Consider the following 12,306-nt stretch of genomic DNA (forward strand, 5'->3'; position numbering starts at 1 on the left):
ATTCCAGGCTGAGGGCGCAGCAGGTGCAAAGGCCCTGGGGCAGGACCGGGCCTGGCGTGTTGGAGGAAGAGCGAGGAGGCCCCTGTGGCTGGAGCAGAGGGAGGACAGGGAGGAGACGTGGCAGGTTGTGCAGGGCCTGGTGGGCCGCGGGGAGGACTTGGGCTTCTCCCCCGAGGAGGGAGCCCTGGAGGGCTGTGGGCAGAAGAGAGGGGCCCTGACTTGGTCCCAACACCTCTCATCCCCACCTGCCCAGGCAGAGCCCCTGCTCGTCCTCCCAGCCCCCCAGACCCTCAGGAGACCCCAAGATGGGCAAGCAAAGCTCTCTCTGCTGCACAGGCTCCTTCCATCCCACAAGCCCACCCAGGAGGGACGCTTATATTCCTTTTGACTGATGGGGCAAATGAGGCACAAAGAGGCGACAAGACACACGAGGACCCAGGCACGGCGCGCCTACGCTGACACGTCACGGGCACAGGAGACACTGGTGGGGGGCGGGAGCAAAGGCCCCCCCCACGTCCAACACATTCCCCTCCCGGCCCCGCCCCCAACAGGGGTGGGCGCGTCTGCGCTCAGCGGCGAGGTTCCGGCGCCCCCTGGTGGGAGGACGGAGGACCTGGACCCAGAAACCGGGTCCCGGACGGGGGAGGGGCGGTCAGCAGGCAGCGCGCGCCCACCCACCCGCGCCCCCATCCCCGCGGTCCAGCCCCACCCGCAGCGGGACAGGGGCCACTAGCGGGAGTTTCTTTTACGGGGTGGGGGCTCACTCCGTGGGGGGGGTGCATCTGGGGGTGAGGGGCTCAGTCCGGAGCGGGGGTGAATCTGGGGGTGGGGGCTCAGTCCGGAGGGGGGGTTCATCTGGTGGTGAGGGTCTCAGTCCGGAGGTGGGGTGCATCTGGGGGTGGGGGCTCAGTCCGGAGGGGGGTTCATCTGGGGGTGAGGGGCTCAGTCCGGGGGGGGGTGCATCTGGGGGTGGGGGGCTCAGTCCGGAGGGGGGGGTGCATCTGGGGGTGGGGGCTCAGTCCGGAGGGGGGGTTCATCTGGTGGTGAGGGTCTCAGTCCGGAGGGGGGGGTGCGTCTGGGGGTGGGGGGCTCAGTCCGGAGGGGGGTTCATCTGAGGGTGAGGGGCTCAGTCCGGAGGGGGGTGCATCTGCGGGTGAGGGGCTCAGTCCGGAGGGGGGTTCATCTGGGGGTGAGGGGCTCAGTCCGGAGGGGGGTTCATCTGCGGGTGAGGGGCTCAGTCCGGAGGGGGGTTCATCTGGGGGTGAGGGGCTCAGTCCGGAGGGGGGTTCATCTGAGGGTGAGGGGCTCAGTCCGGAGGGGGGTGCGTCTGGGGGTGGGGGGCTCAGTCCGGAGGGGGGTGCATCTGCGGGTGAGGGGCTCAGTCCGGAGGGGGGTTCATCTGCGGGTGAGGGGCTCAGTCCGGAGGGGGGTGCATCTGGGGGTGAGGGGCTCAGTCCGGAGGGGGGGTTCATCTGAGGGTGAGGGGCTCAGTCCGGAGGGGGGTTCATCTGAGGGTGAGGGGCTCAGTCCGGAGGGGGGTTCATCTGCGGGTGAGGGGCTCAGTCCGGAGGGGGGTGCATCTGCGGGTGAGGGGCTCAGTCCGGAGGGGGGGTTCATCTGGTGGTGAGGGTCTCAGTCCGGAGGGGGGGGTGCGTCTGGGGGTGGGGGGCTCAGTCCGGAGGGGGGTTCATCTGCGGGTGAGGGGCTCAGTCCGGAGGGGGGTTCATCTGGGGGTGAGGGGCTCAGTCCGGAGGGGGGGGTGCATCTGGGGGTGGGGGTCTCAGTCCGGAGGGGGGGGTGCGTCTGGGGGTGGGGGGCTCAGTCCGGAGGGGGGTTCATCTGAGGGTGAGGGGCTCAGTCCGGAGGGGGGTGCATCTGGGGGTGAGGGGCTCAGTCCGGAGGGGGGTTCATCTGAGGGTGAGGGGCTCAGTCCGGAGGGGGGTGCATCTGGGGGTGAGGGGCTCAGTCCGGAGGGGGGTGCATCTGGGGGTGAGGGGCTCAGTCCGGAGGGGGGTTCATCTGAGGGTGAGGGGCTCAGTCCGGAGGGGGGTGCATCTGGGGGTGAGGGGCTCAGGCGGGGTCGGGGGCAATCTGGCCTTTGATCTCAAGAAAGCCTCAGTGTTTTCCAGGGTCCCTGGGGTGAAGCAATTCTTGGCTTAGCGGGGCTCTCTGCCATCCCTGTCCCCACCTAATGCCATAAAAGGGAGGCAGGCTTGTGACAACCCCTACACCCTGCAGCCTCCCCTAGCGGGGAAGTCCCGCCCCTGCGCAGAGTGGAGTCCAGACAGCCCCTCCCCTCTCCCTGCCCTTCCCCCCAGCACCGCCCCCCACCTGCACCCCCAGACCTTTCGCAGAGGAGACGGGACAGAAGACTCTTCCGCATTCTGCACGCCCAGAGCTGCAGTCTAAACACACCCTCTGACCTTCGGGATCCCCTAAGTATGAAGGGGGGGGCCTCACTCGCCCCGCCCCACCAGCACCATTTCAGCATAACAAAAAAATGACATTTTGTTCAATGCCTTTTGAGTTCTGGGGTCTGGGCTCGGGACTTTTGTAGACATTATTTCATTTAATCCTCGTGACAATTTACGAAGGATCTGTTTATTATCCTCCCCTTTTATAGGACAGGACACTTAGGCACAGAGAGGTTAAGTTACTTGCCTGGGGCCACACAGCAAGGAAGTTGGGACTCCAGCTCCTTCTCCGTGGAGCCGCCTCCAGGAAGGCAGGACGGGAAGAGGGGGTGACGATGCTGTGCACCCTCACCACCCCACACCCTCGGCGCCCGCACCCCAGCCCCTGGGAGTCGCAGCTTCAAGACAGTGCTCCAAAACTCAGCACGTGGTGGGAGGGGCCGTCGTCTCCCAGGAAGCCAGGTCCCAGTTCACGTTCAGGGGCAGCAGAAACAAGATTGCAGGAGGCGCGGGGGAGTGGCCCGGGGCCTGCAAAGACAGGCAGAACCGTCTGCACGGTGTCTCCCCACCTTCGCTCTCCCCATTTCTTCGCTCTTAGAAATCAGAGCTGGGAAAAGAAATCAGGCAGCGGGTAAAAAAAGATGTCTGCGAGGCAATGTGGGTAGAGAGATGAGACAGTGGGGAGTCCCAGAGATAGAGGGAGCTCCTTGTCCAGGGGTGCCCTCCAAGCTGGAGAAGAATGATCAGGTGGGGACCAAGCCCGGGAAGAGGGATGTAACGACCAGGTAATGTGCAAAGAGACTTCCAAGAGGGACTCGGGGCGGGTCCTGAGCCCCCTTCATCCAGGGACACTTTACCCCGAATCCCAGATGGAGGCACTTCCCCAGCCCCAGGACCAGGTCTTTGCTTATAGGGTGTGGAGGAGGCATTGGGGCATCCCTGGGGGCTGCCTGGAGGAGGCGGGGCGAGAAGCCTTCAGGTGGAGAAGCTCGCCGCTCTTTCATGGTCCGCAGGCTCCTCTTTTCTCCTCCAGCTCCAGCCCCCAGTCGTCCTCTTCCTCCTTCTCCTCCTTTCTCACAGTCTCCTCTTCCTTCTCTTGGTCACTGTGGAGACAAGAAGGGCCCAGATAACCAAACTTAACAAGGACTTACAGGGCCCCAGTCCTCCTACAATCCTCCCAGAACCTCTGGGTCCCACACCCTCGTTGTCCCCATTGTACAGAAGGGGACGCTGAGGCGCAGACAGGTGAGGACACTTGCCCAGTGTGAACAGGAAGGAAGTGCTGAAGCCCACGCTTGAGCTACACAAGCCAAAACCTGCTCTTAACGTCTGGTCTCTTGGGCTTCCGGGGTCTCAAAACTGGGGGTGAGTGGATGGGCAGAGACGGGGGAATGGAGAGGTTGATGGGGGCATAGCTTAACGAGTCGATGGGACAGAGGAACAGATGGATGGGACAGAGGAACAGATGGATGTGTGGACGGATGGTGGGAAGGTGGATGGATGGATGGATGATGGACAGATAGAGAGATGGATGGATGTAGAGATAGAAGGATGGATGATGGATGATGGAGAGATAGAGGGATGGATGGTGGATGGATAGATGGACAGATAGAGGGATGATGGATGGATAGATGGATGTAGAGATAGAAGGATGGATGATGGAGGGATGGATGGAGAGATAGAGGGATGGATGGAGAGATAGAGGGATGGATGATGGAAAGATAGAAGGATGGAGGATGGAGGATGGAGAGATAGAGAGATGGATGATGGACAGATAGAGGGATGGAAGATGGATGGAGAGATAGAGGGATGGAGGATGGAGATATAGAGGGAAGGATGATGGACAGATAGAGGGATGGATGGATGGATGGAGAGAGAGAGGGATGGAGGATGGATGATGGACAGATAGAGGGATGGATGGATGGATGGACAGATAGAGGGATGGAGGATGGATGGATAGATGGACAGAGGGATGGACAGGCAGGAATGGATGAGAGAGGCAGACAGGAAGGGAGGGATGATGGATGGATGATGCTGGGCTGGAGGGAGGGAGGGACGGATGGGTGGAGGGGTAGATGGCTAGATGGATAAGTGGATGTGACTAGATGGATGGATAAATGGATGGGGTGGGGGGGGACAAAGACTTCACAGATCCCATGTGAAACACATGTTCTCCGGGAGGAAGCCACCCTCACTTTGCAGGTAGGTAGTGAGGAAGGAAGTCAGCGAGGTTATGAGGCCCCCACCGATTCTGAATGGAAGAATGACCCACTGGCTCTGAGAGGGGTGGGGCTTAGAGGGGGAGGACCTCAGATGGGCGGGGCTAGTATGGGGGCGGGGCTTAGAGGGAGGGGCTCGGGTGGGAGTGGCTTGGAGAGGAGGGGTCAGAGAGGGGCGGGGCTTAGGGGAAAGGGCTCCCAGGAGAGAGGTTTGGGGGGATGCTCCGAGGGGGCAGGGCTTATAGGGAGGGCTCCGAGGGGAGCTGGTTGGGGGAAGGGCTCCAAGGAGAGAGCTTTTGGGGGCAGGGTTCAGGCGGGGGGCTCTGAGAGGGGCGGGGCTCGTAGAGGGGGTGGGGCTCCGAGGGGAGAGGTTTAGGGGGGAGGCTCCGAGAGGGGGCGGCAGCTCGGACGGGGGAGGGGCTCAGCCAGGGGGGCACCCACCTGTCGCGGGACCCGCGGCACCAGATGGCGTGGGCCAGGGCGAGGACGAAGAGGAGGAAGAGGCAGGCCAGCGCGGCCCCCAGCCCCACCAGCCAGGGCTTCCGCTGGGCCACTGCGGGCGGGGCAGGGTGGGTCAGCGGCCTGGCGCGGGGCGGGGGCCCCCTTCCCGCCCCCCCCTCCCCCGAAGCCTTACGGGGCTGGGCCTGAACGGGCCGCGCGACCAGAGCGGCCAGAAGGGAGAGCCGGCCGGGGGTCGTCCAGAATCTGTTCATCGGGTGCGTCCGTCCTCGCCCCCGTCCAGCAGGTTCTGGGGTGCAGCCCCCGCCGGAGGAGGAAGTGGCCTGCCCAGGGCACCCCAGGGCAGGGCGTGGCCGGTGCCGCAGGAAGTGGGGGGTGGGCCCCCTTCCCCGGGTTCCCGAGCATCCCAGCGCCCTGTCTCCCTGAGGTCCACCCTGACCCCTCACTCCAGAGCCGTGGGAGGGGGAGGCTCAGGAAACGGGGGGGGGGGGGCGGTTCATTCCCTGAGCACCAACTATGCGCCAGGCCTTGCAGTGGCCCTTCAGTGCCTCCTTCAAGCCTCAAACTCGGGTCCTCACGTTGCAGAAGAGGAGCCAACTCGAGGCTCAGAGAGGTCAGGCCACCTCCCCGGGGCCACACAGCACTGCAGAGGAACACAGCTCTCCCAGCTAGGAACCACGGACGGGAAAGAACACCCTCCACCCCAGCGCTCTCCCACCATCCTGAGGACGCGAACCTCCAAACGTGACCTTAGCCAGAGCCTGCAAGCGCCCCCAGCCTTTGGGCAGCCTGGCCCTCTGTGCCGGCTCTGCCAACAACAGCCGGGAGACCAGGCCAGTGGCTCCCCTCTTTCTAAGCCTCAGTATTTTCAGCTGGAAAATGGGACGAATTAGGTACCGATGGAGACTGAGAGGATAAAGACGGCACACAGCGCACATCGATTAGGGCGTTTATCACGTTTAGTTTATTTATGGTTTTTCCGCCCCCTGGTGGGCGATCCTGGAAGTGTCCTCGGACAGAAGCCCCCCCGCCTTCTGGGCTGGAGCCCCAGCCCCGGCTCTGGGCGCGGAACGGAGCCCCAGACGCCAGCCTTTATCAAAGTCCTCCTTAAGAAATAGTTACCGTCCAGGGTAAGGTCCAGGGCCCTGGAGAAAGCGAGGAGAAGGGGGGAGGCTGGAAACAGGGAGGAGAGAGTGCTGTCCGGTCCCCAGATAGTGAAGGGCCCCGGGCGCCCCACCCTCCAGACCCCGGTCCCAGGAACGGAGTCACGTGACCCAAAACACGGGGGTGGGGGGGCAAGGACTTCCCAGGAGACGGCCCTCGGGGCTCAAAGTCCAGGGCTCAGCGCAGCAAAATCAAGATTGCCTGGGGCGCGTTTAATCTCCCCGGGGCCTCTGGGCCTTGGCCCGGCTGGATCTTCCACACCTGCCTGGGCATCGCCCCCAACCCCAAAAGCTGCCTCCCCCCGGGGGAAACTGAGTCCCAAAAGATGACAGGAGCGCCCCTGGAGGGCTCTTATCAATTCTTTAATGCAGGTCCCGAGCCCGTGACCAGTATTGGTCCTGAGGCTGCGTGGGAGGGAGGAGGTTCTGGCCAATAGATAGCAGGCGGAGGGAAAAGAAGTCAGGCAGCGGGTTGAAGCAGCTGAGGCCATGAGATTGTGGGGGTTTGGGGGTTTCTCCGTAACCAGGAACGCTCTCCAAGTGCAAGAAGAATCACCAGGCAGGACAAATTATGAAGGAGGATACATAAGGACCGTGCGAGGCGCAGAGAGCTCTCCTTGAGGGGTGGGCGCTGTCTTCTCAACCCCAGAGGGAGTCATCTTGGTGGCTTCAGGTCCAGGTCACTGCTGAGAGGGTGGGGAAGGGGCATCTCCGGGGGGCTGCCTGGAGGAGGCGAGCGGGCAGTCTTCACATGGCTGTGTTCTTGGTTTTCTCATTGTCGCTGGGCCCCTCCTTCTCCTCCACCTCCAGGCCCACGTTGTTCTCTCCTCTCTTCTTGGGCTTCTTCTCCTTCTTCTGTTTCTTCCCCTTCTTGGCCTCTTTACTGGAGGGACACAAAGGCCCCGGACCCCAATAAGAAACAGAGTCGCTCCCACTGAACCGGTGCCAGGCCTGTGACGAGGGTTCTACAAAAGTAGCTCTGTCGAAGCCTCAAAACAGCCCTGACGAGGCAGCCCTGTTATTTCCACTCCACAAAGGCAGAGACAGGGCCTCAACTGCCCCAGGGGTGGACGGGTGGACGAGTGACAGGATGGACGGATGGACAGATGAGAGGACGGACGGATGGATGGATAGGTGGGTGGGTAAGTGGATGGAGGAATGGATGGATGAGTAATGGATGGATGGATGGATGGGTGGGTGGGTAAGTGGATGGTGGATGGATGGATGGATGGATGGATGAGTAATGGATGGATAGATGGATGGATGGGTGGATGGATGGATGGGTGGATGGATGGATGGATGGGTGGGTGGGTGGATGGATGGATGGGTGGGTGGGTGGATGGGTGGGTGGGTGGGTGGGTGGATGGATGGATGATGGATGGGTGGATGGTGGGTGGGTGGGTGGATGGGTGGGTGGGTGGGTGGATGGATGATGGGTGGGTGGGTGGGTGGATGGATGATGGATGGGTGGGTGGGTGGGTGGGTGGATGGATGATGGATGGATGGATGGATGGATGGATGGATGGGTGGGTGGGTGGATGGATGATGGATGGGTGGATGGGTGGATGGGTGGGTGGATGGGTGATGGATGGATGGGTGGGTGGGTGGATGGATGGGTGGGTGGATGGATGATGGATGGATGGGTGGGTGGGTGGGTGGGTGGATGGATGATGGATGGGTGGATGGGTGGATGGGTGGGTGGGTGGGTGGGTGGATGGATGATGGATGGATGGGAGGGTGGGTGGGTGGATGGGTGGGTGGGTGGGTGGGTGGATAGATGATGGATGGATGGGTGGGTGGGTGGGTGGGTGGGTGGAAGGAGGAATGGATGGATGGATGGATAGACAGATGGACAGATGGATGGATGGATGGATGATGGATGGATGGATGGATGGATAGAGGGATGGACGGACGGAGGGATGGATGGATACAAGTTGGATGGAGGAACGAACAAGGCAGAGAGGAAGCTACCGATGTAGGAGCACAGGTGGGGTCTAGAACCTCCAGCACATCCTGGAGTAGAAATCACATTTTACTGGGGCTGAGCCGGGTCTTAGACAGAGCAGAGTCAGGTCCCCACCCCCTCAGGCACATGTTGGGCTCAGCCGAGAACCTTCCAGCCAGGGTGGTCTGCTCCCAGCTCTTACATGCCTGCTCCCGTCCCCAAGCCTTTGCTCAGGTGGGGATCTTGGCCGGGAAGAGCCCCCAGCCCTGACCACACCCCTGAGCTGGCCGTCAGAATCACGTCTGGAAGCAGTCGTGACCACGGGAGACACCGCATCCAGGAGAGTCACCCACACCCAATCACATGCTTGTGCACAGACACCCCTGCAACCCCACACCACGGTCTCATTCAACAGGTATTTATTAAGCACCTACTGTGTGCCAGGCCCTGTGCTGGGCACTGGGGACAGCCAGGACCAAAGCTAAGTTCTCTTCGCCTATTGGAAGCCACCGTCTAGTGTTGAAAAACCGGTAAATGACTAAGAGACTTTCAGCCAGTGGTGACCACAAAGAAAACAAGTGGGGCTGAGGGACAGAGAGCATCAGGAAGGCCAGAGGTCAGGGTGGGCTTCTGTGAGGAGGACACATCGGAGCAGGGACCGAAAGAGGAGAAGGAGCCAGCCAGAAGATACGGGGAAAGGTGTTCCAATCGGAGAGAACAGTAAGTGCAAAGGCCCTGGGGCAGGAACACGCTTGAGGTGCTCAAGGATAGAAAGAGGTCATCTGTGCACACTCATCCCTCCCGCCCCGAGGAGGGGGCTCACACAGACCCCCGACCCCCGCACACATCTGCACACACACACAGGCACTACCTCAGGTCCACTTCCTGGTACACGTTGCTCTCTATTCCGATCATGGACTCCTCCTGCTTCTCAGCTCTGTAGAGGAGATGGAGACAGAGGGGTGAGGGTGGGTGAAGGGCGGGAGCTGGGCTATGGGATGGGGGTCAAGGAGGAGCAGGGAAATGGGGAGACCTCTGGACATCAGGCGACAGGGGGAAGGGACCAGAGAGGGTCAGGAGGTGGGAGAGGGGTGCCCAGCTCTTTGGGGAGCGGAAGGGGAACGGGTGGCTGCGGGGGGCGGGGAGGCGGGCTGCCACCTGGCTTTGGAGCACCAGATGCGGTTGACCAGCATGAGGACGAAGACGATGAAGAGGAAGCCCACGACGGCGACCAGGCCCACCAGCCAGGGCTTCAGGCGTCGCTCTGCGGGCGTCAGAAGGTGGGGGAGGCGCGACTCAGCGACGGGGGAGGGGAGGGGGCGACCCCGGACAGGGCCGAGGGAGGAGGGTGCTGGGTTTCCCAGAGGAGGAGGGGGCGGGGACGGGACGGGAGGCCCAGGGGAGTGGGGGCACTAGGGAGGGGGCGCCCGAGAGGGGCCGGACCCCACTCCTCTGCTGGCCTCGTCCTCATCAGAGGCCTCGGTTTCTCATCCTGGAAAGTGGGGAGGTGGCGAACCTGTGCCCAGCCCATCCCTACGGCCCCCGCCACCCCCGCCCCGCCTACCCTGCTGGGCCTCGGCGGACGCCAGGAGCAGAGCGCCCAGCACCAGCAGGGTCTCCAGGGTCGCCATGGCTGCGGAGGAGCTGGCAGCGGAGCGCGCGTCCCGGTCTGGGTCGTGGGTGACGCCCTGTCCGGCCCCTGATAAGGCGGCAGGCGGGTCTGGGGGCGGGGCAGGCCGGGGCCCCGAGGGCCCCCCCACCGGGGGGCATTCCCCGCTTCCCAGCCCAGGAGCGCAGACTCTGGACCCGGGGTAACAATTAACCCGGGAGTCCCGCCCCCGCGCCCTGCGCGCGCCCCAGCCTCGGGGTCCCCGGGCTCCCTGCCTTCCCGGCCGGCTCAGCGCTTTTACGCATCGTTATTTCCTTCTCTGGACAGCCCCGGGCCCCCGGAACTGTGCCGCCTCCTTTGTGCAGAGAAGCCCAGGGGCCCGGGAGCGCCCAGAAACAGCCAGAGCTGGAATTTGAACCCTGTCTCCTTCACCACCAGCGTAGACTGCCTCGTGCCGGCTCCCCGACCCCTGGGGACCCACAGCCAGCGCGGGGTGGGCACGAGGCCAAGAAGGGAGGGACTCCCTTGCCAGTCAACCTTGATCCCGGGGTTAATTAGATGGTGGACCCTGCCCGGGCCAAGGGGGACCCCACCCCGGCTGCCACGGGACAGCCACAGTCCAGGCACGTGGCAGGAAGGCTGGGATGGGGGGGGACCCCCCACAGCGCCCTTGGGGGCTGGGAGGATGCTGGGGGTCATTGTATGTGCATTTATGGAGCACCTACTGTATACCTGGCCCCTCCTCCCTTCCTGAGGTCTGACTACGACCCTTGTGCAGCTGGGCCACTTAGAGAGTGACAGAGTTCAGGCGCCCCAGCCTCAGGACAGGCTCACTTCAACCAGCCGGGCAGGCATATATGAAGCACCTACTGTGTGCTGTGCAAAGCTCAGAAGGGAGGGCCGTCCGCTGGGAGCTCCGGGGCTCGTCGGGAAGTCAGGACCCCCAGAGGCAGATCCGAATGAGGGGGGAGAGGGGGTGGGGACAATTTGGAGGTGGGGAGCCCGGCGGAGCAGGCGGGCAGAAGCCCCTGGGAGCCCCAGCTTTCCCAGGCAGGTCGCTGGCCCGGCCTCTCCGGGAAGAGTCCTCTCTGCTCTGAGTCATCTCCGGGCCGCGTGCCTCCATGTCCCCTCTGTTCAACAGGGGCTCCGTCCTCCCTCGGAGGGTTAAATGAGATGATACGTGCAAAAGGCTGATTTAGCGCAGCACCAGGCGCATACTAAGTGCTGAAAAAGGGCTGGCTACTATCATTATTATTTTTTTAAACCCTGGCGTTCTTGGTTTACAGATGGCCGGCGGCTCGGCGGAGGCTGGCGGGGGTCCGGCTCTGGGCTCTGGGGGAGGCAGGAGCCTGGAAGCAGCGTGTCCCAGCCCCGGGCCCGCCGGCCGAGAGAGAGAAGCCCTCGGCGCAGACGCGCAGACAGGCTCTGGGGCGCACGGCCCAGCACCCCACCGCCAGAGGGAGGGGCCCGGGGCCGCCCGGCTCAGTCCAGCCTCCAGAAGGAGCTTGGGCCCGGGGGGTCCTTGAAGGCGATGGAGGGGCGGCGGGGGGCCCGGGCGGGGGCTTCTGCGGGGGCCCCCTCGCCACCGTCCTCGTCGCCGCGCCAGGCCAGGGCCAGCTGCAGGTCCAGCTGCTCCAAGTCCTCGCCCTCCAGGCTCGGCCGCAGCTCCCGGGGGGCGTCCTCCTGCTCCGGCTTCGGCCCGAAGGCCCAGTCTGCAGGGGGACTGGTGAGGAGCCTCCGCAGCCGGGCCACCCTCCCCCCTGCGCGGCCCCCACAGCAGCCCTCGGGCCCCCAGTGTCCCGTCCACCCTCCCCCCCGCGCGGCCCCCACAGCGGCCCTCGGGCCCCCAGTGTCCTGTCCACCCTCCCCCCCACGCGGCCCCCACAGCGGCCCTCGGGCCCCCAGTGTCCTGTCCACCCACCCCCCCGGGCCTGCAGAGGGCCTCGGCCCCCCAGTGTACCCCCCGGCCTGCAGAGGCCCTGGCCCCCGGGTGGCCCGGCCCGGCCCGCGCAGCGGCTCACCGGCCAGGTCGTGGGCGAGGTCCCTGACGAGGTGGCCAACGATGGCGTAGGCCACGGCCAGCACGAGCAGCACGGCCAGCAGCAGGTAGAGAGCGTGGCGGGGCAGGCGCACAGCGTCCAGCGGTGGCGGCCGGTACTCCTCATAGAGCGGCGGGGTCGGGCTCCAGCCCTCCATCCCCGCCCGCGCCACCGGCCCCGGCACGGCGACACCCGAGCGGAGAGGCCTGGAGGTGACCCGCGGCGGAAGTATTAAGGGGCTTTGGGTAAGAGGATCCGGGCTCCCCTGCTGCCACCATCTGCCCGGATGAGTCACCTCGATAATCGCTTCCGCCCGCCGGCCCCCCTCGCTGGCTCCATCCTGCGACACCATCCCCACCCACCGCAGGGCCTTTGCATGGGCTGTTCCCGCTGCTGCGAAAATCCCTGCCCTCATGGAGCTGACATTCAAGGTGGGGAAATGGACTCCGAGAAAACAT

The 12,306-nt window shown here is 64.0% G+C and overlaps 3 protein-coding genes across 3 annotated transcripts; all 3 read right to left on the reverse strand.

Moving 5' to 3' along the window:
* Positions 1–2,579: 2,579 nt before the first annotated feature.
* Positions 2,580–5,389, reverse strand: SMIM24 (small integral membrane protein 24). The gene is made up of 3 exons (XM_058537727.1): positions 5,268–5,389; positions 5,075–5,186; positions 2,580–3,517 (listed from the first exon to the last, which is right to left on the reverse strand). The coding sequence occupies exons 1-3, from the start codon at positions 5,344–5,346 to the stop codon at positions 3,415–3,417; spliced, it is 294 nt and encodes a 97-aa protein (XP_058393710.1). The 5' UTR covers positions 5,347–5,389; the 3' UTR covers positions 2,580–3,414.
* Positions 5,390–6,040: 651 nt separating this feature from the next.
* LOC131403320 (small integral membrane protein 24-like) lies at positions 6,041–9,838 on the reverse strand. Its single transcript, XM_058537580.1, has 4 exons — positions 9,765–9,838; positions 9,359–9,464; positions 9,072–9,137; positions 6,041–7,138 (listed from the first exon to the last, which is right to left on the reverse strand). Exons 1-4 carry the CDS (start codon positions 9,829–9,831, stop codon positions 7,003–7,005), a joined length of 375 nt encoding a protein of 124 aa, XP_058393563.1. The 5' UTR covers positions 9,832–9,838; the 3' UTR covers positions 6,041–7,002.
* A 1,452-nt stretch (positions 9,839–11,290) lies between these two features.
* SMIM44 (small integral membrane protein 44) lies at positions 11,291–12,306 on the reverse strand. Its single transcript, XM_058537579.1, has 2 exons — positions 11,831–12,306; positions 11,291–11,521 (listed from the first exon to the last, which is right to left on the reverse strand). Exons 1-2 carry the CDS (start codon positions 12,261–12,263, stop codon positions 11,292–11,294), a joined length of 663 nt encoding a protein of 220 aa, XP_058393562.1. The 5' UTR covers positions 12,264–12,306; the 3' UTR covers position 11,291.

The sequence above is a fragment of the Diceros bicornis genome, unplaced genomic scaffold (genome assembly GCF_020826845.1).
Source record: "Diceros bicornis minor isolate mBicDic1 unplaced genomic scaffold, mDicBic1.mat.cur scaffold_67_ctg1, whole genome shotgun sequence".
Classification (NCBI taxonomy): Eukaryota; Metazoa; Chordata; class Mammalia; order Perissodactyla; family Rhinocerotidae; genus Diceros; species Diceros bicornis.